The sequence below is a fragment of the Trachypithecus francoisi genome, unplaced genomic scaffold, assembly GCF_009764315.1.
Source record: "Trachypithecus francoisi isolate TF-2019V2 unplaced genomic scaffold, Tfra_2.0 Lachesis_group17, whole genome shotgun sequence".
NCBI classification, from domain to species: domain Eukaryota; kingdom Metazoa; phylum Chordata; class Mammalia; order Primates; family Cercopithecidae; genus Trachypithecus; species Trachypithecus francoisi.
Genome location: NW_022681462.1, coordinates 64,379,843 through 64,405,585, shown reverse-complemented (window position 1 = coordinate 64,405,585; position 25,743 = coordinate 64,379,843). Strand labels below are relative to the sequence as shown.

Genomic DNA, 25,743 nt, shown 5'->3' with positions numbered 1-25,743 from the left:
GTGGGATTGCAAACTAGTTCAACCATTATGGAAAACAGTATGGCAATTCCTCAAGGATCTAGAACTAGATGTACCATATGACCCAGCCATCCCACTACTGGGTATATACCCAAAGGATTATAAATCATGCTACTATAAAGACACATGCACACGTATGTTTATCGCGGCAATATTCACAATAGCAAAGACTTGGAATCAACCCAAATGTCCATCTGTGACAGACTGGATTAAGAAAATGTGGCACATATACACCATGGAATATTATGCAGCCATAAAAAAGGATGAGTTTGTGTCCTTTGTAGGGACATGGATGCAGCTGGAAACCATCATTCTTAGCAAATTATCACAAGAACAGAAAACCAAACACCGCATGTTCTCACTCATAGGTGGGAACTGAACAATGAGATCACTTGGACTCGGGAAGGGGAACATCACACACTGGGGCCTATCATGGGAGGGGGAGGGGGGAGGGATTGCATTGGGAGTTATACCTGATATAAATGATGAATTGATGGGTGCTGACGAGTTGATGGGTGCAGCACACCAACATGGCACAAGTATACATATGTAACAAACCTACATGTTATGCACATGTACCCTAGAACTTAAAGTATAATAAAAAAAAAATTAAAAAAAAAAAAAAAGATTGTATAGCATGCTGGCCAGGTGTGGTGGCTCACACCTGTAATCCCAGCACTTTGGGAGGCCGAGGCGGGTGGATCACCTGAGGTCGGGAGTTCGAGACCAGCCTGACCAATATGGTGAAACCCCATCTCTACTAAAAAAAATATAAAAATTAGCCGAGTGTGGTGGTGGGTGCCTGTAGTCCCAGCTACTCAGGAGGCTGAGACAGGAGAATTGCTAGAACCCAGGAGGCAGAGGTTGCAGTGAGCTGAGATCATGCCACTGCATTCCAGCCTGGGCGACAGAGCAAGGTTCTGTATAAAAAAAATAAAAAAAAAATTGTATTGCTATTTGTATTCAATATCAGTGGCTCACGCCTGCAAGTCTAGCACTTTGAAAGGCTGAGGTGGGCAGACTGCTTAAGGCTGGGAGTTCCAGGCTAGCCTGACCAATATGATGAAACCCCATCTCTAGTAAAAATACAAAACTTATTTAGGTTGGCACAAAAGGAATTGTTGTTTCTGCCATTAACTGGGCATGGTGGCATGCACCTGTGGTGGCATGTACCTGTGGTCCCAGCTACTCAGGAGGCTGACGCACAAGAATCACTTGAACCCAGGAGGCGGAGGTTGCAGTGAGCCAAGATCGTGCCACCGCACTCCAGCCTGGGCAACAGAGTGAGACTCCATCTCAAAAAAAAAAAAAAAAAAGGTCAGAGAAAAGAAAAGCAAGCCAGGCACAATAGTGTGCACCTGTAGTCCCAGCTACTCGGGAGGCTGAAGCAGGAGGATCACTTGAGCTCAGGAATTCAAGGTCCATCTGGGCAACATAGTGGGATCCTAGCTCTCTAAAAAAGCAAGAAAGAAAAGGAGAAGGGAAAAGGAAAGGAGATTTCACTGCAAACTTGTCTAAAGAGAACAACGACTAAATGGATTGGGGTATAACAAATGTACTAAAGTCATCTGCAGTGAAAATAAACAACAACCAAAAAAAAGGTGGGCAGGGATGGGGAAAGGGGGCTGCAAGTAGGAGAGATCATTTAAAAAGTGCCTCAAAGGGGGCAGTGAAGGGATTTCTCCTGCAGGTATTAATCAGATCTCAGTTATCTGTAATAGAAGGCACTTTCCGTCTTAACTGAAACTCTCATACATACAAGTAACCACATTGGTGTAGAGAGGGTAAAGAGCCTAGTCCAAGTGTCACAGTTAGTGACTAGAAAGTATTTTCAGAGGCCAAAAAGTCCCCGGGCATGCATCTCTGAGTTCCCTTTCACAAGCAAGTTTCAAGTTCCAATCGAAGCGCTCTAGGTAACCACATATGCCTCAAACCTAGGATGATAGAGTCCTGAACAAAGGCTCAGGACTCAGAGACCTGATTCGTCTAAGTTCTCCTGGGTCTTTATTTAGGACTCAATGGTCCTAGGTTTGAGGCATATGTGGTTACTTAGAGCTGTTCGACTGGAACTTGAAACTTGCTTGTGAAAGGGAACTCAGAAATGCATGCCCAGGGACTTTTTGGCCTCTGAAAAGACTTTCTAGACTCTAGAAAGCCCAGAGAAGCAGGCCCCGGTGAGCTGCATTCAGAGAGCCAGTCAAGGTTGTTTGTAAAGCACGAATCACTCTGCTTTGTGGGTATCTGAACTGAAGATGAAGAATGAATTAATGGTCTTAAATTGAAGCCATCACATTCACATGGTAAAGGGCTGTATATCTGGATGCAGCATAACATCAGAACATAAAATACACTGGATTTTTAAAAAGTTGTATACAAGATGTTGGGATTGACATTATAAATTCTGTCCCAAGAGGATGCAACAATCATAATGCCATACATGTATAACTTTGGAAAATCCATATCAGTAACTTCTACGACTTAAATCAATGAAGAAAATCAACAGAGAAATAAGCTTAGACATACTCTTAAACATGCGATAAAGGAGTAAAACTACATATAATACCTACAAATACCTTACAGAAAGGAAGGAAATAGCAGGTAAGTAGACAAGGATCAAAGGGAAACAAAAAGCTGTCATTGGCGCTTTTAATCTTCTTCTCATTGTGCAATTCACTTTTAGCAGTCAGGCAACCTTTGCACTACTCCCACAAACTGAAACTTTTTTCTTTAGCCAAACTCATAGTATCCATGAGTCCGACGAGAACTCTTCCAAGTACATAAATTACCCTTAACAATGGTACAAAAATAAAACACTGTTGATCCACTGTACATACACCCATCCATCTTTTTAGCTATTACCCCAAGTCAAAACAGCCCACTCTTCATCACAATCAGAACCACAAGCACTGCCTGGAATGACAGCTTTTATGATCAACCTTTCACTATCTTCATGAATAATTTTCTCAGAGGTCATCTAAATCAAATGCATACAGTTTTATCACATTCGCTCTTTTTAAAAAAATCTGTTCACCTCACCAGTGAACATTTTGGGGTAGCAGGAGTTATCCCTGTGGTAGGTTGATGAAACCCCAAACTAACTAAATCTAGGGCCTTCCACTTCACCACAGAAGGTGGCCAAGAAAGAAGAGCCAGGCTTCCTCTGTATCTGGCCACAAACCAATCCTAAAGCCACAGGCGACTGCCACCATGTGCCACACGTGGTTAACCAATCCAATCAGCCACTTTTCCTACAGGAAAAGCAAAATAAGGAACAGATCCCACCACTGGTAGAGACATTACATTTATATCCAGAAGACAGCCTGTACTCAGATGCACTAACTGTGGATATAGGCTCCTCATCTCTCCCAGTTGCATACATTTCAGACCCTATAGGTCATTCAGTGTAGCTAAGTTACTGGCTACTCAAAAGGCAACCAAAACACAAGGTTATTTTGGTGTAACAGAAAGAGTACATCTAAAACCCTTGACCAAGGTTCAAATTCTAGCTCTGTAACTGCCTTGCTCTGTGAACCTCAGTTTCCTCAATGGGCAAATGAAGGTGATAACACCTCAGAGTCACTGTAAGCAAAATGCCCAATTCACTACTTGGCAGAAAGATGGGGCTCAACAAAGGTTGGTCTACTTCCTACTGACTTCTCTACTCAGAACACTTTGTTTTCTGCATTCCTGGATCAAAATCTACTTCTTAATAAACCCCTTAAATTGCCTAACCAATTTTAATAAGCTACTACTGTCTAGCTTGTTGAAATTGTATGTGTGTGTGTGATGGTATTAAATTTAATATCTCGGCCGGGCGTGGTGGCTCAAGCCTGTAATCCCAGCACTTTGGGAGGCCGAGGCGGGCGGATCACAAGGTCAGGAGATCGAGACCTCCTGGCTAATACGGTGATACCCCGTCTCTACTAAAAAATACAAAAAAACTAGCCGGGCGAGGTGGCGGGCGCCTGTAGTCCCAGCTACTCCGGAGTCTGAGGCAGGAGAATGGCGTGAACCCGGGAGGCGGAGCTTGCAGTGAGCTGAGATCTGGCCAGTGCACTCCAGCTCGGGTGACAGAGCGAGACTCCGTCTCAAAAATAAAATAAAATAAAATAAATTTAATATCCCAAGTTTAATTTTGATATTCAAAATGTGATCTACAGACCAGCAGCACTGGCGTTACCTGGAAGACCATTTGAAAGTCAGACTCTCAGGCCTCACCACAGATTTACTGAAATCAGAATTTATATGATCGCCAAGTGATATGTTTACATCTTAAAGTTTTAGAAACACGGTTCTATAACACACATGGACACTCAATAAGTCAGAGCCTAGACTCTGTACTTAAGGAATCAATGGTGGTACTTCTGTCACGGGGCATTTTGGTTACAGTGACTCTGAGAAGAGGTGTTATCACCCTCATTTGCCCATTGTGGAAATTGAGGTTCAGAGAGCAAGGCAGTTACAGAGCTAGAGTTTGAACCCAAGAGTGCAGGGCTTGTCAGGAGTGACAGATGTGCTCTTTCGGTTACACAAAAATAGCTTTGTATTTTGGTTGGTGGCACTTCTGCTGTTGGTGATGTTCTATGAATCTACTTCATAGAGCGCCTTACTTACTGGAAGAAAGCACCTACAAACCACAGCATTTTCATTGGAAGAACAGACTGATTGCAAACTTCTTACTTTGTATTTTTAGAGGTTAACAAATGATGCCCTAAGTACACTGGCTTCAAAGCAATATTTAAATCTTCTATATTAATGCAATCTTTGTTTTATATAACAGATACTTTGAACATAATGAGTAGTATCAGCATTATGGTTATATGTAAACTAAGCAACATTTTGGAAAGGTACTTTCAATGTAGTAATTTATTATTTTTAGGATGCAATAAACGACAGATTGAGTAGTAAAAAGCTTCCACAAATTCAACATTCTTAAGACAGAGGACAGGTTCTAAAGCAAATCTCTGTTTCTAATGTAAACTGCAATGCTGTGCACATGCCTTTCCTCCTTGCATCAACTTTCTGAAAACATTTCTTAGTTCCTTCCAGTTATTCATGAAAGAACAATTTTTAAGGCCCCTGAAAGTAAAATTTACCACCCAAATTCCCAAAATGAATCACCAAATGCTAGATGAAGGAGATTGGTAACTTTGTATATCAGGAAACAAAAACCAGTCTGCGTGAGTCACCTCTGTGATCAAAGATAACACAGCCACAGCCGGGGCTTGGGGCAAACAAATAGCTCCAGCAAGCACATGCCAGAATCTCATGTTTAATGGTTTTCTCACATTAAAATGCATAAGTCAGCTCTGTGAAACAAGGAAGTGGAACCCAGGACACCACATACATAAGAAACACTCTCTTGAGTTTGGTTTCTTACCCTTCTGCTCCAAAGCCATTTCAATTTTTGGTAGAAACACAAAAATGAAGGTACTGTTTTGTCAAGAGGTAAGCAGAAAGGTAAGAGCTAATTAATATGACAGGTTTCTGAAAGCTTTCATGAGAAAATTTTAATACTTCTTGGAGGCCTACATATTTAGGCCTTTGATCCAAAATGAACAAAGTAATCAGAAGATGGCAAATGCCTGAAAAGATGTAACACAAGAAGTGGTAAAAGGCTCTAAAAGAAGAGAATCCTGTTATATTATTCCATGAATACTCTATATTCATAGCTTTTTTCAGGTACTACAAGCTTGAAAGAGATGAGTGGGAATTCACGCCACATGGCATTACCATTTACATGCCACCCATTGCACCGCCTCGCAGACTCCTCCAGAGTGAAGAGTCAGTTGTCCTGATGTCCTCTTGAACCCACGGACAGAAGATATATATAAGAACCAAGCCTGCCCCGTGCTGGCCAGGCTCAACACAGGAATAACGCAAACACGGGGTTATGTTTTTCAAAAGGAGTATCTTCTATCAACACCATCCACCCACCTGCCTTGGAGCAGACAGGGCTCAAGGAAAACATTACTTACACAGGTACTAATGAGATCCTGTACCCATGATATAAGCACCTTCCTCTGAAATACTGGGGGCTATGGCAAGAAAACTCAAGCCTCTGCTTTCACAAGACCCCTCCCAAAGTATTGTGTGTGTGTGTGTGTGTGTGTGGTGTGTGTGTGTGTGTGTGTATAAAACAGTTTTCTATATATATATGTATATATAAAAAATACTTAAATACAAAAATTTTATATATAATATATACAATAGGTTTATATATATATATATATATAAATAAAATATGGCCAGGCGTGGTGGCTCATGCCTGTAATTCCACCACTTTGGGAGGCCGAGGTGGGTGGATCACAAGGTCAGGAGATTGACACCATCCTGGCTAACATGGTGAAACCCCATCTCTACTAAAAATACAAAAAATTAGCCAGGAATGGTGGCAGGCGCCTGTAGCCCCAGCTACTTGGGAGGCTGAGGCAGGAAAATGGCGTGAACCTGGGAGGCGGAGCTTGCAGTGAGCTGAGATGCACCACTGCACTCCAGCCTGGGTGACAGACCGGGACTCCATCTCAAAAAATATATATATATATATATATAAAATATATATGACAGTTATATATACACACACACATATATATGATAGCTTCTAAAATAAGAACAAGATAAAATATTCCCATAAAACTTCTACGCCCACCTTGACCATTTCCACACACCATGACACTACCTCATAATGAAGGGAACAAAAGGTCCCATGCTGAGAGCAGAAGAAGTACCATCCATCGGAGAAGGGTAGAGTCTCTCCAACACCAAAAGTAAGAGAAACATGCTTGGATGACGATTTGGTTCTCCCATATCACTGAAAAAACAATTATTACACATAAAAGATTTCACATTTAGGTAGTGAAGCACTCCTCCTTCAAACATTTCTCTCATGAAATAATTATGTATATGGCCAGGTACGGTGGCTTCTGCCTGTAATCCCAGCACTTTGGGAGGCCAAGGCGGGTGGATCACCTGAGGTCAGAAGTTCAAGACCAGCCTGGCCAATATGGTAAAACCTCATCTCTACTAATACAAAAAATTAGCTGGGCGTGGTGGTGCACACCTGCAATTCCAGCTACTCAGGAGGCTGAGGTGGGAGAATCACTTGAACCCAGGAGGCGGAGGCTGCAGTGAGCCAAGATTGTGCCACTGCACTCCAGCCTGGGTGACAGAGTCAGACTACATCTCAAAAAAAAAAAAATTATGTATATAAAGTGAGACTCCACAATCAAGGGGATAGTTTTCTATTTTTCTTTTCTTTTTTTTCTTCCACGTTCACTTCTTATCTCCCAAATGTACATCATAAGAAAAAACTGCTAGCAAAACAGGGAATTGGGCTTTTGTACAGGATCCTCTTCTCAAAGCTAATCATTTGCATAATTAGAGTATGCTACTTTAATTAGAATTGTTCCTATAGTAGAGAGGTGCCTGTTCCAGGGTATGAAATGTGAAACTTTCAACATCCAAATGTATTTAAGAAAGCATGAACAGTCACTAAATGTCAGAAAAGCACATTTGCATAAACTACTGTGAGCAAATACATCATAAACAGAAGTAAAATTCATTACTTTTATTTTCTAATTATAGACAATTAGTGTACATTCATACCAAGTGCAAAATTATAGGAAAAATACAAAACACATGCTTTATGAAGTCCATACTAAAAATTCCACTACCAGCTTTAGAATGTGTGTGTGTGTGTGTGTGTGTGTGTGTGTGTGTGTGTTTGTTTTTTTGAGACAAAGTCTCTTTCTGTCGCTCAGGCTGGAGTACAGTGGCAAGATCTCAGCTCACGGCAACCTCTGCCTCCTGGGTTCAAGTGATTCTCCTGCCTCAGCCTCCCAAGTAGCTGGGATTACAGGTGCACACCACCACGTCTGGCTAATATTTGTATTTTTGATAAAGATGGGGTTTTGCCATGTTGGCCAAGCTGGTCTCGAACTCCTGACCTTAGGTGATCCACCTGCCTCGGCCTCCCAAAGTGCTGGGATTACAGGTGTGAACCACTGTGCCCGCTAGAATGTGATTTTTAAGACAATGGTGAACTATAAGACTGGAAGCCCTCGTAATGGCCTTGCTCTGTGTTTCCAAGGACACTGGCCAGTTTCGCTCAGGTAGACCAGAACCATTTCTGAATACAAGTGATCATATTAGTCAGCTAATTGCTATAGTTTCACAATGGTAAGTTGCAACAAGCCAGTAATATAAAACGACAGGTATGCATAAAGCAAACTCAATATGTAAATACAGATTTTTTTTAAAAATAGGAAGAAAATAATTCATAATAGAAGAAATCACCATGTGATTCCTAGTTTCTATACCACTGAAAATGGAATTAAGTTTGATAAAATTTAACATAAAATAGGATTTTTAAAATATAAAGACAGGATTTTACACAACTTTTCAGGTACAAATTTACTATAGAGAACCAAGTAATATGATATAATTATAAAAAAGTACTTTAATAAAAAAGTCAATTTTATTACAAGGAAGCAGTCTGACCATGCACAGTGGCTCAAGCCTGTAATCCCTGCACTTTGAGAGGCCCAGGTGGGCAGATTGCTTGAGCTCAGGAGTTTGAGACCAGCCTGGAAACATGGCGAAACCCTATCTCTACAAAAAATACAAAAATGGGCAGGGAGTGGTGGCCACCACTGTACTCCAGCTTGGGCGACAGGGAAAGACCCTGTCTCAAGGAAAACATTTAAACAAATTTTAAAAAGGGAAGAACTGTATTAAAAACAGTTGCCTAGAGGGAAAAATCTCACTAAGGTAAATCACATCCTTGAGTTCATTTTGCTCCACCCAATTCTCTTCTTACCTGTCCACTGCATTGGCTACAGTTTCCAACTGTTTGAGAAGAAAAGGATAGAGTTCTGGGAAACGAGAGAAAAACTCTCTCCCGGTCATTCTGGGAAAGAAGGAGGAAAAAAGTTATTACCATTTATTCCCTTTCATCTGATAATAAAGCCTTTTTTAAAAAAAGGAAGATAAGTACAGTTATTTGTTTGGCTATTTAATTAAATACAGTTAAAAACAGAATCTGCAGCATCTTAAGAATTTAACTATCAACATAAATGATAATTTTGATTTTTGAAGTGTTCTCAATCCATGAACTTTTATCTCAAAATTTATGCGTGTTTACAAATATTTGATACGAAATTCTATTGGGGAAGAAATATGTAATCTGTGCAAATGCCAAGTTTCCACAACTGATTTGGACGATAAATAGAGTCAACACCTGATTGACTGAGACTGACTCAACTTCAGTTATAAGGGCAGGTCTAGAACAAGCTTTCCCAACCCTGGCACCAATGACAGTTTGGACCAAATAACTCTTTATTTCAGGGGGCCATCCTACACATTGTGGGATGTTTAGCAGCCTCCGTGGCTTCTACTCACTAGATGCTAGCAGCACAACACCCGCCCCTCCCCCGCAACAATCGTGACAATGAAAATGTCTTTAGACATTGCCAAACATACCCTGTGGGACAAAATGGCCCCTGATTGAGAACCACTGGTTTGGAGTACGGTTATGAGAAGCACAGTCTTGGTATGTGAAGTTCTGGAAATCCAATCCTTGCTGAACTTGTAAGAATTATCTTTTTCAATTTTATAAAAACTTCTCTTGAACTATGAAAGTAAAATAGCTCCTTAGACTGCACCACTGACCAAAAAGCTCAAGCTAAATATGGCATTTAGGATCATACGGTCTCCGTAACTATTAAAGAATTACTCTGAAGGGGTGACATAAATATTCCCTAACCTACCCATTTTTATCAACTCTACGTGTTATGTTCCTATTAACTGAAATCCAGAGTATCACACTTTTAAAAAATTGAAACGTTTTTACACACAGCAAAATGCTCTGATCAAGTGTACCATTCAACCCACAAAAACATGCACTCGTACTCCACACCCCTATGAAGACTCAGAAAATTTCCATCATCCCACAAAGATCCTCCAGGCTCTTTCCCAGCCAACTCCTGCCCCACAAAGGAACCTCTGATCTGCTTTCTATCATCACAGTTTGAGGCCGGGCGCGGTGGCTCAAGCCTGTAATCCCAGCACTTTGGGAGGCCGAGACGGGCGGATCACGAGGTCAGGAGATCGAGACCATCCTGGCTAATACGGTGAAACTCCCGTCTCTACTAAAAAATACAAAAAACTAGCCAAAAAATCTATCATCACAGTTTGGTTTTGTCTATTCTAGAATTTCATATAAATGTAATAATACATTTTTTTGTCTTGCTTTTTTCGCTCAGCACAGAGTTTATGAAATTTATCCATGTTATTCAACATATCAATCTGGTTCTTTTTCTGTTGAGTAGTATTCCACTACATGAATCTGTATGTTTGTTTATTAATTTCCTCTTGACAGGCATGGGTTCTTTACCTTTTTGTTTTCTTTTTTCTTTACTATTATGAATAAAGCTGCTATAAAATTCTTATATAAGACGTTTTAAGAACATGTTTTCATTTCTCCTGAATTAATATCTGAGAATAAAACTGTATAACACATGTCTAATCATTTAGGAAACTGACAGTTTCCCAAAATAATTACATCATTTTACACTCCCAAAAATAAGGTAGATTTCTGATGGAGATTTCTATATTCCTTTCAACATTTGCTGTTGTTTTGTTTTTCCTTCCTTTGTAGCCCTCCTTGTGGGTATGCAATGGTGTATCTCCCATGAATTTGATTTGCATTTCCTTGACGACAAATGATGTTGAACACTTTTCATGTGCTTTGGTCATTGGTATGACCCTTTGTGAAGTCTCTCTTCAAGATTTTTGCTCATTTTTAATAGGTTGCTTTTCCTTGGTCATATACATGCATGGCATATACATTCTTCTAGTTTGTGGCTTGCCAACTTACTTAATAATGTCTTTTGATGAGCAGAATTTAAAAATTTTTGACAAAGTCCACTATTTAATCAATTTTTTTCTTTTATGATTCATGCTTTCTATGGCCTAAGAAATCTCTACCTAAGAAACATACCGTATGTCTTCTTCTAGAAGCTTTATGGTTTTAGCTTTTACACTGAGGTCTATGATCCATTTCAAATTAATTTTTGTGTATAATGTGAGATAGAGATCAAGGTTCTTTTTTTTCTACATTGGTATTTCATATTTTTAATAGGGAGATGTTGTTTAAAAAAAAAGATATGCCTTAAAAAGGAGATGTGGTGCTGGGTGCAGTGGCTCATACCTGTAATCCCAGCACTTTAGGAGGCCGAGCTGGGCGGATCACCTGAGGTTGGGAGTTCAAGACCAGCCTGACCAACATGGAGAAACCCCGTCTCTACTAAAAATATATAAAATTAGCCAGGTGTGGTGGTGCATGCCTGTAATCCCAGCTACTCTGGAGGCTGAGGCAGAAGAATCACTTGAACCTGGGAGGCAGAGGTTGCAGTAAGCCAAGATTGTGTCATTGCACTCCAGCCTGGGTGACAGAGTGAGAATCCGTCTCAAACAAACAAACAAACAAAGGAGATGTGCTATGCTCATAGATTAGAGGATTCCATATTATAAAGATGACATTCTCCCCAAACTGATTATAAATGCAACGCAATTCCAATAAACACAGTAATTGTGTGTGTGTGTGTGTGTGTGTGTGTGTGTGTGTGTCTGCAAGTGACCTGAGAAGTTGATTTTACTTCATTTTATTTATTTATTTATTTATTTTTAGACAGTCTTGCTCTGTTGCCCAGGCTGGAGTGCAGTGCTGCAATTTCGGCTCACTGCAACCTCCGCCTCCTGGGTTCAAGCAATTCTCGTGCCTCAGCCTCCCGAGTAGCTGGGATTACAGGTGTACGCCACCACATCCGGCTAATTTTTCATATTTTTAGTAGAGACAGGGTTTCACTATGTTGGCCAGGCTGGTCTCCAACTCCTGACCTCAGGTGATTGGCCCACCTCAGCCTCCCACAGTGCTGGGATTACAGGCATGAGCTACTTCGCTCGGCCCTGAGAAGTAGATTTTAAAATGTATATAGACACATCAAGGACCAAGAGTAAGAGTAGCAAAGATAATCTTAAAGAAGAATAAGGTTGGAGGACTCACCCAGATAGCTAAACATAACATAAAACTCAAGGACTCTGGGTACGAGTAAGCCAATAAAATAGGATAGAAAGCAAAGGAGCAGACATACATTAATACATGTATAAAATCTTGATTTGTGAAAGAGTTAATACTGCAGATCACAGAGAAACGCAGTGTGGTAACTGATTATACACACAGACAAAATTACAATTGGATCCCAACCTCCCACTGATATGGAAAGCAGGCAGGGAAGTGCTGGGAGGAAGAGGGGAGGTTCCTGGTGAAGGCTCCGCCCCTGGCCTATGCCCATGGACCTAGGTGAAGACAGGCACTCCTGCCTTCACGCCCAAATGTTGCATTTCCCAACCACCCTGGCCTCCCATGCCTCTATCCTGTGCCTATAAAATCCCCCGAAACCCTAGCACGCAGGCACACAAGTGGCTGGACGTCAAGAGGAGCACATGGGCGGAGGAACACACAAGCAGCTGGATGTCAAGAGTATACCAACAGGCACCAGCAGGCCGGCATGCCAGCAGGCCATCACCTGGCGAAATAATGCGGAGTTTGGCCAGGGCAGTCAAAGAAGAGACAGGCCGCCGAGTGGCCCAAATCCAGGGGAAAACCATCTTCCTTCTGGTTCCCGCATCTGCTGAGAGCTACTTTGACTCAATAAAACCCTGCACTAATTCTCTAAGCCGACATGTGATCAAATTCTTCCAGTATACCCAGGCAAAAATCTTGGGATACAGAATGCCCTCTGTGCTTGTGATAAGGCAAGGGGGTCTCATTGAGCTGAGTAACACAAGCTGCCTATGGACAGTTAAACTGAAAGAACACCCTGTAACACAAACCCACTGGGGCTTCAGCCATAAACATTCACCCCTAGACACTGCTGTGGAGTAGGAGCCCCATAGCCTGCCTGTCTGTATGATCCCCTATAGGTTTGAGCAGCGGGCACTGAAGAATCGAGCTACGATCCCATCACACACCCTGTGAGGGGGGTAAGGGAACCTTTCCTGTTTCACTACTATGTATAAAAACTAAATTCCATTGACTTCAAGGCTTTAAAACAGCATAAAGAAATAGCCGGGGCCGGGTGCAGTGGCTCACAACTGTAATCCCAACACTTTGGGAGGCCGAGGTGAGCAGATCATCTGAGGTCGGGAGTTCAAGACCAGCCTGACCAACATGGAGAAACGCCCATCTCTACTAAAAAAAAAAAAAAAAAATACAAAATTAGCTGGGCCTAGTGGTGCACGCCTGTAATCCCAGTTACTCAGGAAGCTGAGGAAGGAGAATCACTTGGACCTGGCAGGCAGAGGTTATAGTGAGCCAAGATCATGCCACTGTACTCCAGCCTGGGCAACAAGAGACTCCGTCTCAAAAAAAAAAAAAAAAAAAAGAGAAAAGAAATAGCCAGGCGGGGTGGCTCACGCTTGCAATCCCAGCACTTTGGGAGGCTGAGGACAGCAGATTACTTGAATTGAGGAGTTCGAGACCAGCCTGGCCAACATGGTGAAATCCTGTCTGTACTAAAGATATAAAAATTAGCCAGTTGAGGTAGCATGTGCCTGTAATCCCAGCTACTTAGTAGGCTGATGCAAGAGAATTGCTTGTACCTGGGAGGCAGAGGTTGCAGTGAGCTGAGATCGTGCCACTGCACTCTAGCCAAGGCTATAGAGCGAGACCCTGCCACCAAAAAAAAAAAAAAAAAGAAGACAACGACAATGAAAAAGAAATGCATGAAGGGCTTTTTTTAACCTATTTTGAAAATTTGGGATTCTGCCCTGAGCATTCCTGGCATGATGCTTCTTTCTTTCCCCAATGACAAATCCAGGCAGCCTAGTTAGTACACCTTCCATGTGGCAACCTGGGCAAAAGGGCCCTAGGAAATTCTAACTTAATTCTATTTAGCCACCTGGATTCTCTTAAAAGGATTAACCTGGTCCTAAATCATAAGATAATGACTACTTGCTTGAGTACACAGCTTGCTGAGTCTTCCTAAGGTGGCCCATGAGTATATAAAGGGTCTCTGTAAGATTTATAAAAACGCCTTGTCCCTCTTGCATCTGACTATTCTAGACAAAATGTCTGGTGGCAAGTAGGGAGCAACTGGAAAAAAGACAAAGTTATAAATACTGAAATGGGACAACTGATTTTGAGGAAGCAGAGAGAATAACCTTGACTCCTGGGAAGAGACTATCTCAGATCCCGGGAGGTACAATGGAAGGAAGAACGTTAATGGTGTCTGTTTTTTTAAATTGCCCCTAGAGCCTTCCTCACCAAGGAAAATGCTCTGCTCTTCCCCCAAACTGTCATGAACACATTGAATTTAACCAACTGCTGGGTCTGTAAGCCTACCTCAGATGGCTTGAAGCACAATTTGATTGCTTTCCCCTTAACCTTACTGAGAAGTCTATCAGAAACTCTATGTTATGGCCTTGGCTCCAAGCACCTGACCCTTCCTTGCAAAACACCCATCAGTATCTCTGAATGCCATTCCCTTTTCTATAGCCATAGCTCAATCATTGCAAGGGACAGCTGAATGCCACTCAGCTGTTGGTGTGGGCAAAACAGGATAGGCTGGAATGACTGCACTTAAGCAGTCCCTCCAAAAGCAAGGACTAGAATACATTCTTTGGACTAAACTAGAAACTTTAAGATTTACCAGCAGATTGTTAGACCACGATGAAGGCACTGTTAACATATGCTCCTCGGCTGATGTAGGGAACTCCCCAAACTGTAAACAAATGCTTTCTTTACAGGGGTACTAGGTGTGTGAAAGCAGGCATTAACTCTCCCCCCAACCAAACGTGGTGAGTTGCACCTTAGGGGTGGTTGTAAGCAAATTTCAAATGTTTAAGAAAATACCACCAGTAGGTCATATAGCTCTCAGATGACTATGAAGATCTGTCCAAAATGGGGTTAGGCTTGGCTATTCACAGAAGCTTCCCAGAGGTATAAGCAACTCATTATTTTTGCACACCCTGTGGTTGGTTAGTTCTGCTATAAGAGTCATTCAATTAAAAACATGGTACAAAATGTATCAACTGATTTTAACTAAGGTCATCACTGATAGCACTTCAGCTCATAAAGCCATTCAGATTTGCTTCAATTTACAGGGCAAGTCATAACAATATAAATGAAAAATTTTCTTAGACTTCTAATCTACAGGTTAAGATAAAGTCTGTACAATCACTAACACATTCTGCTGTACCTGGCTTAATGGCTTGGGCTAAATGGAAAGGTCAATACAAAAACTTCAAAAGACAGCCATTTGAGTTTCTACCATAGACCCTGTTGATTTGTTGGATTTGTACAAGTGATTGGATCTGAGGTGCTGGGAGGCATAGTTGATGTCAATACTGAAAGCTGAGCTCATCCTGCTGCTTGGTGTCCTATTGGTAGTAACCTTAATTAAATGTTGTATGAGACAAACTGAATGGATTTGGTGCCAACTTATCACTTAGATTAATTGAAGGAGCCAACAGTGTGATGTATTCATGGGAAAATTCACCCGAATTTTCACCAGAAATGGGAGACAGATGCTGTTGAGAGACAAGATGAGTTACTGCCACTGTGTCACTATTGCAAAGTGAAGCACTGACTGCCCTTTGTTCTGGACTTTCTGGACTCTATTCAAGTATGTTTATATAATGAACAGCATTGGAAGATATAGTGTCTCCCTCTGGATAACAAAATTCTTAAATTTAAAATAAAAATATAGGCCACAAATGGGGAGAACATTTGTATGCATATATCTAAGAATTACATAATCAGTATCCAGAATATACAAAGAACTCAAGTGATCACTGAATAAAAGACAAATAATATAAAAATAGACACACCTATCAAAATGCAATTCACAGAAGATAAACATGGGTGGTCAAGAAACAGTAGAAAGGATGCTCAACTATACCAAGGGATGGCCAGGCACAGTGGCTCACGCCTCTAATCCCAGCACTTTGGGAGGCTGAGGCGGGCGGATCACGCGGTCAGGAGATCGAGACCATCCTGCTAACATGGTGAAACTCTGTCTCTACTAAAAACACAAAAAAATTAACCGGGCATGATGGCGGGTGCCTGTAGTCCCAGCTACTCGGGAGGCTGAGGCAGGAGAGTGGCGTGAACCCAGGAGGTGGAGCTTGCCATGAGCCGAGATCACGCCACTGCATTCCAGCCTGGGCGACAGAGCAACTTCCTCTCAAAAAAAAAAAAAAAAAAAAAAAACTATACCAAAGACTATTGGCAAAGCCTAATAAGTCTGGTAATACCACGTATTGAATCTTTCAGACACTGTTGATGGAAATGCAAATTACTACAATTCTGAAAAGTAATTTGGGATTTTCTTGAAAGTCAGAGATGTGTTTACCCAGTGACTCAAGAATGCTACTCCAAGGTAAATGGCCTAGATAAACTCTTGAACACCGGCATCAGAAGGCTTGTACAAGCATATGCATAGCAGTCACATGTTCATCAACAAAACATGAGTAAACTGCAGTATAGCAGTCCCCACTGTGTGTGAGCTTTAAAGAATAAAACAATAAACACTTTGGATCTACCACCTAGCTAGAGAAGTGGAACACTACAGTAGTCCCCCCTTCTCTGAGGGGATACATTTCCGTACCCCTAGTGGATGCCTGAAACCGTGGACAGCACTGAACCGTATGTATACTATGTTTTTTCCTGTATATTAGTCATTTAGTAGCCAACTCTTATCAGATCAACTGTCCTGGTGTCACAGGGCTTGTATTCAAGGAACTTTTATTTTACTTAATAATGGCCCCAAAGCACAAGAGTAGTGATGCTGGCATATTGTTATAGTTGTTCTATTTTATTATTAGTTATTGTTGTTAATCTCTAATTGCATCTAATAGATAAACTTCATCACAGCTATGTGTGCACAGGAAAAAATATAGTGTATATATGGTTCAGCACTATCCATGGTTCAAGGCATCCACTGGGGGTCTTGAAAAGTATCCCCCACAGATAAGGGGAGACTACTGTAATGTTCTATTTCTTAAACTAGGTGTTAGATCCAAGGTGTTTATTGCATTATTATTCTTTAAACCGTATACATATTTTATATATAATCTGTTACCTATTTCATAAAATAAAAAGTCTTTTAAAAGAAGAAATTCTTACTCCCTTTACAAATTACAGACCCATTAAATATTTATTGAACATTTCATCCGAAATATGTTCCTTTCCTTTTTTATTTATTAGATATTTTAATGGAAAAAGTAAAAATGCAAATGTTAAAAAACACACTAGACTCCCCACAGTACCCTTCCTCATAGAGAACTGTGTAATAGTATTACAGCTTTCCTATTTAAAAAAATTCAACGCATACAGGTACATACTTTTAGTTTGTAGTTTTTTCCTTACAAATAATCATATTATATACACTTTTCTGCACCTTGAGTTTTTTTCACCTAATCTGCAAAATTATTCCATGTCACGCACACTGATCTATTCTCTTCTATTTAATGGCTACAGAGTAATCTATTGTATGATTGACTGTAATTTACTTAATCCCTAATGACAGGCCTTTCGGTTACTGCTAGTCTCCTGCAGCTACAAATGATTATATGTACATTTCCTTGTTAATAAATTACAAACTTGAGTTTTACAGGATCACTGTTTTACACAGGGAGAAAGCAAAATCACTCTGCTACAGACCATTGTTATATTCTTGACCACCTCAGAGCAAAACTGGTCAAGAACATCAATTTCCACTGTTAATGTCCTTTCCTTGGCTTTTGATTCTGTGAAGAGTCGTCACTTAAAGGTAAATCTTTGGGTTTAGCATTGGGATTCCTGAGTATATTTGCTCATTCAGAATCTCTCACTATACAAACAGAAAGGCAACGGATATGTCTTCCTGAGGAATTAGTTATTAATTTCCAGAGAAATAAGTGGCCTGCTATCTCTTGGTTGAGTAAGAAACACACATATTCTCACTTATGCACACCACATGATTCTATCACTATGATCTAGAAACTGCCTGATAGATAACTGGCTCTGCTGACCATACCATCACTGAGAAAAGGGCAGTGGAGTTCCTATTCTAGGATTAAAGTCATTATTTTAATTGAATTAAGCTAATTGTCCCAAACAGGAAGTTATGTCATGCAGGTACCTTAGCAAATATTTACCAACTAGTCTATCTTGGAAGGTATATAAAGAAGGTACTTACTGAAAATTAAACTTCAGTGACTATTTTAACTAATTGTTTTGTTTTTAGGAGCAAAGTAGGTTTTTGACTACATCTTTTCAAAAGAATACTGTTAAAATTATTGTGGCCATGCTTGATGGTGCGGACTTGGAAGTACCAACTATGCATCTACAGGGTTTAAAAACACCAAAATTATTTTCTACAGATAATTTCAACCTTGTTCAAGCACTGAGCATACAGGATGTATCCTTCTAACATTCTTAGGTTCCTCAACACAGAAATGTCAATCCTATTTCTGGTTTAGCTCAGCTAAAAGGCCAGAGTTCTAATTTACTACAAAGACAAAAGAGCTGAGCTCCATGTACTCGCCAGGGAGCATCATCTCAACTCTGCATTAGCCAAAAGCTAGTAAAGACTTGGTTAAATATTTACATAGTATGTCTGAAGGATACGCAACATTAACAATTCTTGTGTATTATAAAACAGACTCTCAAGAGGTAGAGGGTAGGAGAATCAGAATTATCTAAGGGACTTAACCTGATTCTCAATTACACCAAATGGTCTACTGTAGACTCCACAGCATCTTGAATCCAGAAATTAGGCTGATATCAACACCAGCCTTCAACTAACCGTGACCATATTAGTTTTCATGGTTGTACTGAGTGAAGAATCACCATTTGTAATAGTGCCTCTATATGAAAGAATTTCATAGGTTTTGGACTGCCCATGTAAGGTCTGTAATCTAGCCTTACTTTAAAAGGCCAAGATCATAGGACCATTTTAGGTCATATTTGAATCTCCCTGCTCTGAATCCTAGAATATGTGAGTCTTCTCTCTCACTTGCCACTTAATCAAAACTGTAATGTGATTGTATTTTTTTCACAAAAGTAGCAAATATTTTTTTTAAAGTACCTACATGCTTCATGTTGGGCTCAATCCTATGGGAGATACTAAGAGTAAAAGACAGTCAGTGCTCTTGGAGCTTAAAACCTGGTTAAGAAGACAAGTATTCACATACGATATAATCAATAGCATAAGGCAAACCATTATAAGAGTCAAGTGAATGATGTTTACAATAAGAGTTTGGAGTTGGAAAATATATCATTTGGGTTGGAGACATTATGGATAGTTTTGTGGGGAAAATGGAAAACAAGGCAGGGTGCAGTGGCTCAAACCTGTAATCCCAGCACTTGGGGAGGCTGAGGTAGGCGGATCCCTTGAGGTCAGGAGTTCGAGACCAGCCTGGTCAACACGGTGAAACCCCGTCTCTACTAAAAATACGATAAATTTAGCTGGGCGTGGTGGTACGTACCTGTAATCCCAGCTACTCCAGAAACTGAGGCAGGAGAATTGCTTGAACCTGGGAGGCGGAGGCTGCATGAGCCAAGATTGCACCACTGCAACCCAGCCTGGGTAAGCGACAGAGGGAGACTCGGGGTCTCAAAAACAGAAAAAAGAAAATGGAAACCGAAATGGGTCTTGAAAAATTAGTAAGACTGGGTTAAAAAGGAGATAAGACAGCATAGAAGGGAAAAGTAGTTAAGTTGACTGAAAGACAAGAGGACTTCACGACAAAAGAAGATAGAACAATTTTTTTTCTGGCATAATTTTATTTTAGAAATTTGAATGCCAAACTAACAGCTTTGCTGTCTTATGGGCTTTGACAGTTTCTGAACAGGAGAGATACAAGAGCAGATGGACTAGGCTAGAGAGTAGAAACATGGTGACCCCAAGCACCTTCACTAAATGTGTCCCTTATCACTTCAACTAGAGCACAGATTTCTGTAGGTTAAGGACCATGTCTTTCAGTTCCATCAACATTCCATGCTCTCTCTACCGTCTAGATTGTGGCAAACATTGTACCTTCTTCCAGGAACACCTCCACTGTCTCTGCTGCCCACTGCACCCCTCTTATCGGACTAACTCCACATAATCTTTCAATTTTGGGATTAGGTAGACTTCTTCCAGGACACATTCCCTGATATCTCAAGTCTAGCTTAGGTACCTGTCCTCAGCTGTACACTACACCCTGTGCTTTCCCTAACACAGGTAGCATGTCATACATGAAACTTTCTGTTTTCTTGCTTATTTCGCCCACTAGATTATACACTCTGCACAGGAAGAAACCATAGCTAACTTCTTTTTCTCCACAATATTTAAGATACTGAGTATAATGCCCAGTTTACAGCTGGTGCCCAATAAACAGTTGCCGAGTGAGTGAAGCAAAACGCAAGGACAGAGTCCTTAAGACAGGCAAGGAGGAAAGGAATTATGACCAAGATAGTAACACACTAATAATTTCACAAAATGCATCATCAGCTATAAATGTAGTGCCATTCAGAATCATCATTTGAATTAATAAACTGAGTATCCTGCCAGAGCTTGAAATGTTCTTAAACACAAATAAATAAAGCTTATCTCACTGGTTTACAAACAGTTCAATTCTAGTTCACCCAAACAAGCAAACAGGCTAACAAGTTACCACTGCAGATATAGCGAGCCCTGCGGGTAAATTCTTCAGTGACAGGCATTTCAAACGTTTATCTATGTGATCAAAAACTAGCCTGGAGGCTGGGCGCAGTGGCTCAAGCCTGTAATCCCAGCACTTTGGGAGGCCGAGACGGGCGGATCACAAGGTCAGGAGATCGAGACCATCCTGGCTAACACAGTGAAACCCCGTCTCTACTAAAAATACAAAAAACTAGCCGGGCGCGGTGGTAGGCGCCTGTAGTCCCAGCTACTCGGGAGGCTCAGGCAGGAGAATGGCGTGAACCCGGGAGGCGGAGCTTGCAGTGAGCTGAGATCCGGCCACTGCACTCCAGCCCGGGCAATAGAGCGAGACTCCGTCTCAAAAAAAAAAAAAAAAAAAAAACTAGCCTGGAAAACAATAAAAGTGATAACCAAAAAGGAAAAACTGAAGCTCTGTAAGTTCAAGCTCCTAGGAAGAAAAAAGGAGATCACCAAAAATTGTGAATGGGATAAAACAGACATTAGTGAAAACAAACAAATCAGGATAAAGAATGAGAATCAAGCAGCTTTAAATTCAGAACTGTCAGACTATGCAAAAGCTGAGTTATTCCCTCTCCCACCAGGTAAGGATATGCAGGCACAACGGATGAGAGGCCCTTGGGGAAACACAGAAGCTACTTGCAGATCTCTATTTGCCTAGCACCAAGCATAAGGTGCAGAGAGCAAGAGTGGCGGTAACCTCCACCAATAAGGCAACCCTTGGCATGATCCATTCATTGCTAGACTCCACAGAGCCCAGTCAGGGCCTGGACAAAACAGGTCAGCAACGGAGGTTTACTGAATCAATCAAAACACCTGCCAGGCACCATTGTGTTTTATTTTAAAAGCTTTATAAAAATTATTCTAGCACTATATTTTTATTGAGGAAAAAATAGACAAAAAAGAATACTGCAAAGAGAAATCTAAAAATCACCACAAACTTACCAACAAAATTTAGCCACCAGTTTAATGTTTTGATGTACGTCCATCTATACCTCTCTCATATATTGTTCTATAATCGGCTTACTGCACTTACTAGCATATCAAGAGTGGTTCCATTTCAATGTGAAGCCATTTTAACACAGTAGTCTCTGTGTGTTACACTCTCTGTGCCTCTCCTGTGTGTGAACATTTGTCTGGCCATACATTCTTCCGGGGCACTAACCTTGACACCAAGAACAACTTACTTCCATTTGGGTTAAGCCATATGTGGAATGCTGCTACTCCAGCTATGTCAATTTGTCTGCACATTCCACATCTAACCTTGGTAATGCCGAGTGTCTAGTTCTTGAGTTTTTAGAGCATCTGGGCTTTGGCCATTTTGGTAGGCTTTTAATCCAACCTGACATCTAACAGCCTAGAAAAAATTTGAACCAAGCTCCAATTTCTGATAGAAACCCTGCCTTCAAGATCTGCCACACATATGAAAAGTTGCAACGCCAGAAGCACATGCTTCTGAACAAAAAGTATACCAATGAAAACTACTGTGTAGTGAAAAAAGGCATTTGGTGAAATGCGTTAAAAAGCGGGGAAGGTATCCACACACACCCATTTCTCACACACACATCCCATATCATTCTCGATCATCTCAGGAATAGGGATCAACAGAGTAATGCACAGAGATATAAAAAGAAAAGCTAACAAAGACAAGCAAAGCCACCATGTAGGAATAAGGAACTGCATAGGAAACAGCAGTAAAGGTGTGGGTTGTGACCAGTTTTTTAAAACAGGACTTATTCACAGGCCATGGAGCAAACACCATAAATCTGGTCACTGGATGATAACAAATGCTGAAGGCAAAAGCCTGGGGGTTTTCAGTTGGTATTTCAATTGGGAACCCAATAAACTATTAAAACGGAGCTATTCCCTAGATTCTGGCCTATAAAACCACCCCACAGGAGACAAATCATCTAAAGGTCTGTGTCTCCTCACCACAGTGATTGCTGATAAAAACAGCAAGCTCATCTTAAGAAAAATAATACCCCACCCCCCCACCCCCGCAAAGGAAACAAACCTACAAAGAAGACAAAGCATGCATATGCATTTCAAAGGATATGATCAAATGCAAACTAATAAAAGAGAAACAGCTAATAAAAAGAAATCTCAGTTTGAAATCCCATCAGGAAGTCCATCTCTGATTCTGTTCATGGAATCTCCTCCCTACCTAAGACTGGACTGATACTAGCTTTTCTCCCTAGAGTAGTTAACAAAAGAATGAGTGATTAGAAAGAGATGTCAGGAGTCCCGTGGTCAGAATCTCACACTCAGCAAGTCTGTGTAATCACAGTGATGGATCTACCAGGAAGCCCTTTCAGGCAAACCATGTTTGAAGGAAAGCATCCTCCTCAGGGCCTCTGTTTTGAGCACACTGATGAGGGCTCCTACCAGTATCCTTGTTTCCCTGCCAATCCTCTGCACGCAGCCATGGGATTTATGGACTTTTGTTTTTTGTTTTATTGAGACAGAGTCTTGCTCTGTCACCCAGGCTAAGAGTGTGGTAGCACAATCAGAGCTCACTGCAGCCTCAAACTCCTGGGCTCAAGTGATCCTCTTGCCTCAGCCTCCCAAGTAGCTGAGACTACAGGCGCATGCTGCCATGCCTGGCTAATGTGACGTGTTGCTTTTCTAATTCTTCCCTTTCAGAAGTTGCTTTCAAGGTGGAGAATTCCCAAATCACTAAACTGCCTATTACAATACCATCCTGAGAGAGGGAAGTGAAAGGTGTTGGTTCTAGAAGAGCCCTGCCATGCCCCCTGTGAAGTCACTGGCCCAAAGGTGGGCCAGGAAACCCATTTCTACTCCTTTACACAGTGAGTTGGTGAGTAAATATCAATCTCTTGAATTTCTCATGTGTGCAAGGTCCCATTTGGGCAGCTCACATGGATATTTTTTAACTAGGAATTATTTTTTAGAAAATGTTTCTAAAAATCATTTCTAAAATCTCAGAATCAAATAATCTCTTATAGTTTAATTCAATAATCATTTACTAAACAGTTTGTGATTGACTTTTTCCAAAGATGGTCAACAAACTTCTAATGTTCCTTATAAGTAAATGCCTCCTTCCTTTGAAGAGGTGGGTCTACTTCCCCTTCCCTTGACTGTAGGATGCCTTATGACTTGCTTTGATCAGCAGAAGGCAGTGGAAGTGCCACTGTGCTAGTTCTGGCTTAAGTTTTACAAAGCATGGCAGCTTCTGGGTTCACCCTCTTGCAAGTCCTGACTACCCTGCTAGAGAGAGGCCACTTCAGCCCCCAGTCATTTATGCTTCTACCGCCAGCCCCAAAAACGTGAGTGTGAAGCCATGTTGGTTGTATCAGCCCCACTGAGGTCCCAGATGAAAGCAGCCACCTAAGTGATCCCAGATGACAACACAAGGTGAAGAAGGACTGCCCATCTAAACACGGCTGACACACAGAATTGTGAGAAATGATAAATTGTTATTTTAAGTCATTAAATTTTGGGGTTGCTTGTTATGCAGCAATACGCAATTGAAACACAGTTATGATACTGAAGGCACTGAGACTCTATGGAAAAGGTAACACTAAATAAAAGAGATGCTGATAACAAGGAGCACACAATTTACCTTCACTATATTGATTCTCTCACAGTTCTAGAGGTCAGAAGTCTGAAATCAGTATCAAGGGTATCAAAATCAAAGTGTCAGCAAGGTACCTCTAGAGACTACAGGAGAACCCATCTTGAACTCTTCCACCTGCTGGTGGCTGTCAGTATTTCTTGGCTTATAGCTGCGTATTAGTCTGTTTTCACGCTGCTATGAAGAAATATCCGAGACCGAGTAATTTGTAAAGAAAAGAGGTTTAATTGACTCACAGTTCTGCATGGCTGGGGAGGCCTCGGGAAATTTACAATCATGGTGGAAGACACCTCTTCACAGGACAGCAGGAGAGAGAATGAGAGCCAAGCAAAGGGGAAAAAGCCCCTTATAAAACCATCACCCCCATGATTCAATTACCTTCCACCGGTTCCCTCCCAAGATGCATGGGGATTAAGGGAACTAAAATTCAAGATGAGATTTGGATGGGGTCACAGCCAAACCATATCAAACCATATCTATATTACTCCAATCTCTGTCACTGTGGTCATAGTATTTTCTTCTGTCTCCCAAATCTTCCTCTGCCTCCTTTGTATAGGCAATTTCACTAGGGCCCACCCAGCTAAGCCGAAATAATCATCACCCCAACTCAAGATTCTTAATCACATCCACAAAGATCCCCCTTTCCTTACAAGGTAGCATTTACGGATTCCAGGAATTAGGATCTGAGATCTTTGAAGGGCCATTAATCTGCCTGTCGCAAATGCTAAAACACAAGAGTTAAGGCACTGCAAAAACTGATTATAGGAATTGGAGTTATTCCTGTCATATTCAGGTAAATCAGAGTCAAGGAACCCAGGGAAAAAGCACTCAGGACACAAAGTGCCAGCTTCAGGAACTGTCTCACAAGCCCAGCTGCTGAAATAACTTCCCATAGCCTTAAGACTAGTCTTACCTAGTAGCTGCCGAAACGACTGTCATTTTACCTACCACCATGACTCACCAATCAGAGCTTTCTAGCACCAATGAACTTTGTTTCAAAACATTTTATGTAACATTTCCCTTTCCCAATAAAATCCCCACCTTTTCCTTTGGTCTTTGGACATACCAAAAACCACTCCGGTCTTTGCGTATGTCCCCAATTTACAATTCTGTTATATATATATTCCTAAATAAAACTTTCTGCTTAGAGATTTGTCTCTATGTTATCTGATTTTTGACAGCACTAAGGGGGAAAGAATAAACATAACTAGTTTTTTCCAAGGCAATTGTTTTTCCAAATCTTTAAAGCAATGGATTACTTATTTCAAATATAATACCAATTTTTATTAATAAAGCATCAAAACAAAACAAAACCAGAGAAAGGATTCTGGAAAGATGACTAAGTAGGAAGCACCAGGAACCTGTGTTCTCACGAAGGCAACAACTGCACTGTCAGAATGG

General features: G+C 41.0%; 1 protein-coding gene across 9 annotated transcripts in view; it reads right to left on the bottom strand.

Moving 5' to 3' along the window:
- Positions 1-25,743, bottom strand: part of THADA (THADA armadillo repeat containing) — a 366,170-nt gene that overhangs the window by 200,589 nt on the left and 139,838 nt on the right. For all 9 annotated transcript variants that reach the window (XM_033175863.1, XM_033175871.1, XM_033175868.1 and 6 more), the window contains 2 exons: positions 8,837-8,926; positions 6,698-6,829 (listed from right to left, as the gene is read on the bottom strand). In XM_033175863.1, the coding sequence (XP_033031754.1) occupies positions 6,698-6,829; positions 8,837-8,926 (222 nt within the window). The remainder of the gene's footprint in view (positions 1-6,697; positions 6,830-8,836; positions 8,927-25,743) is intronic.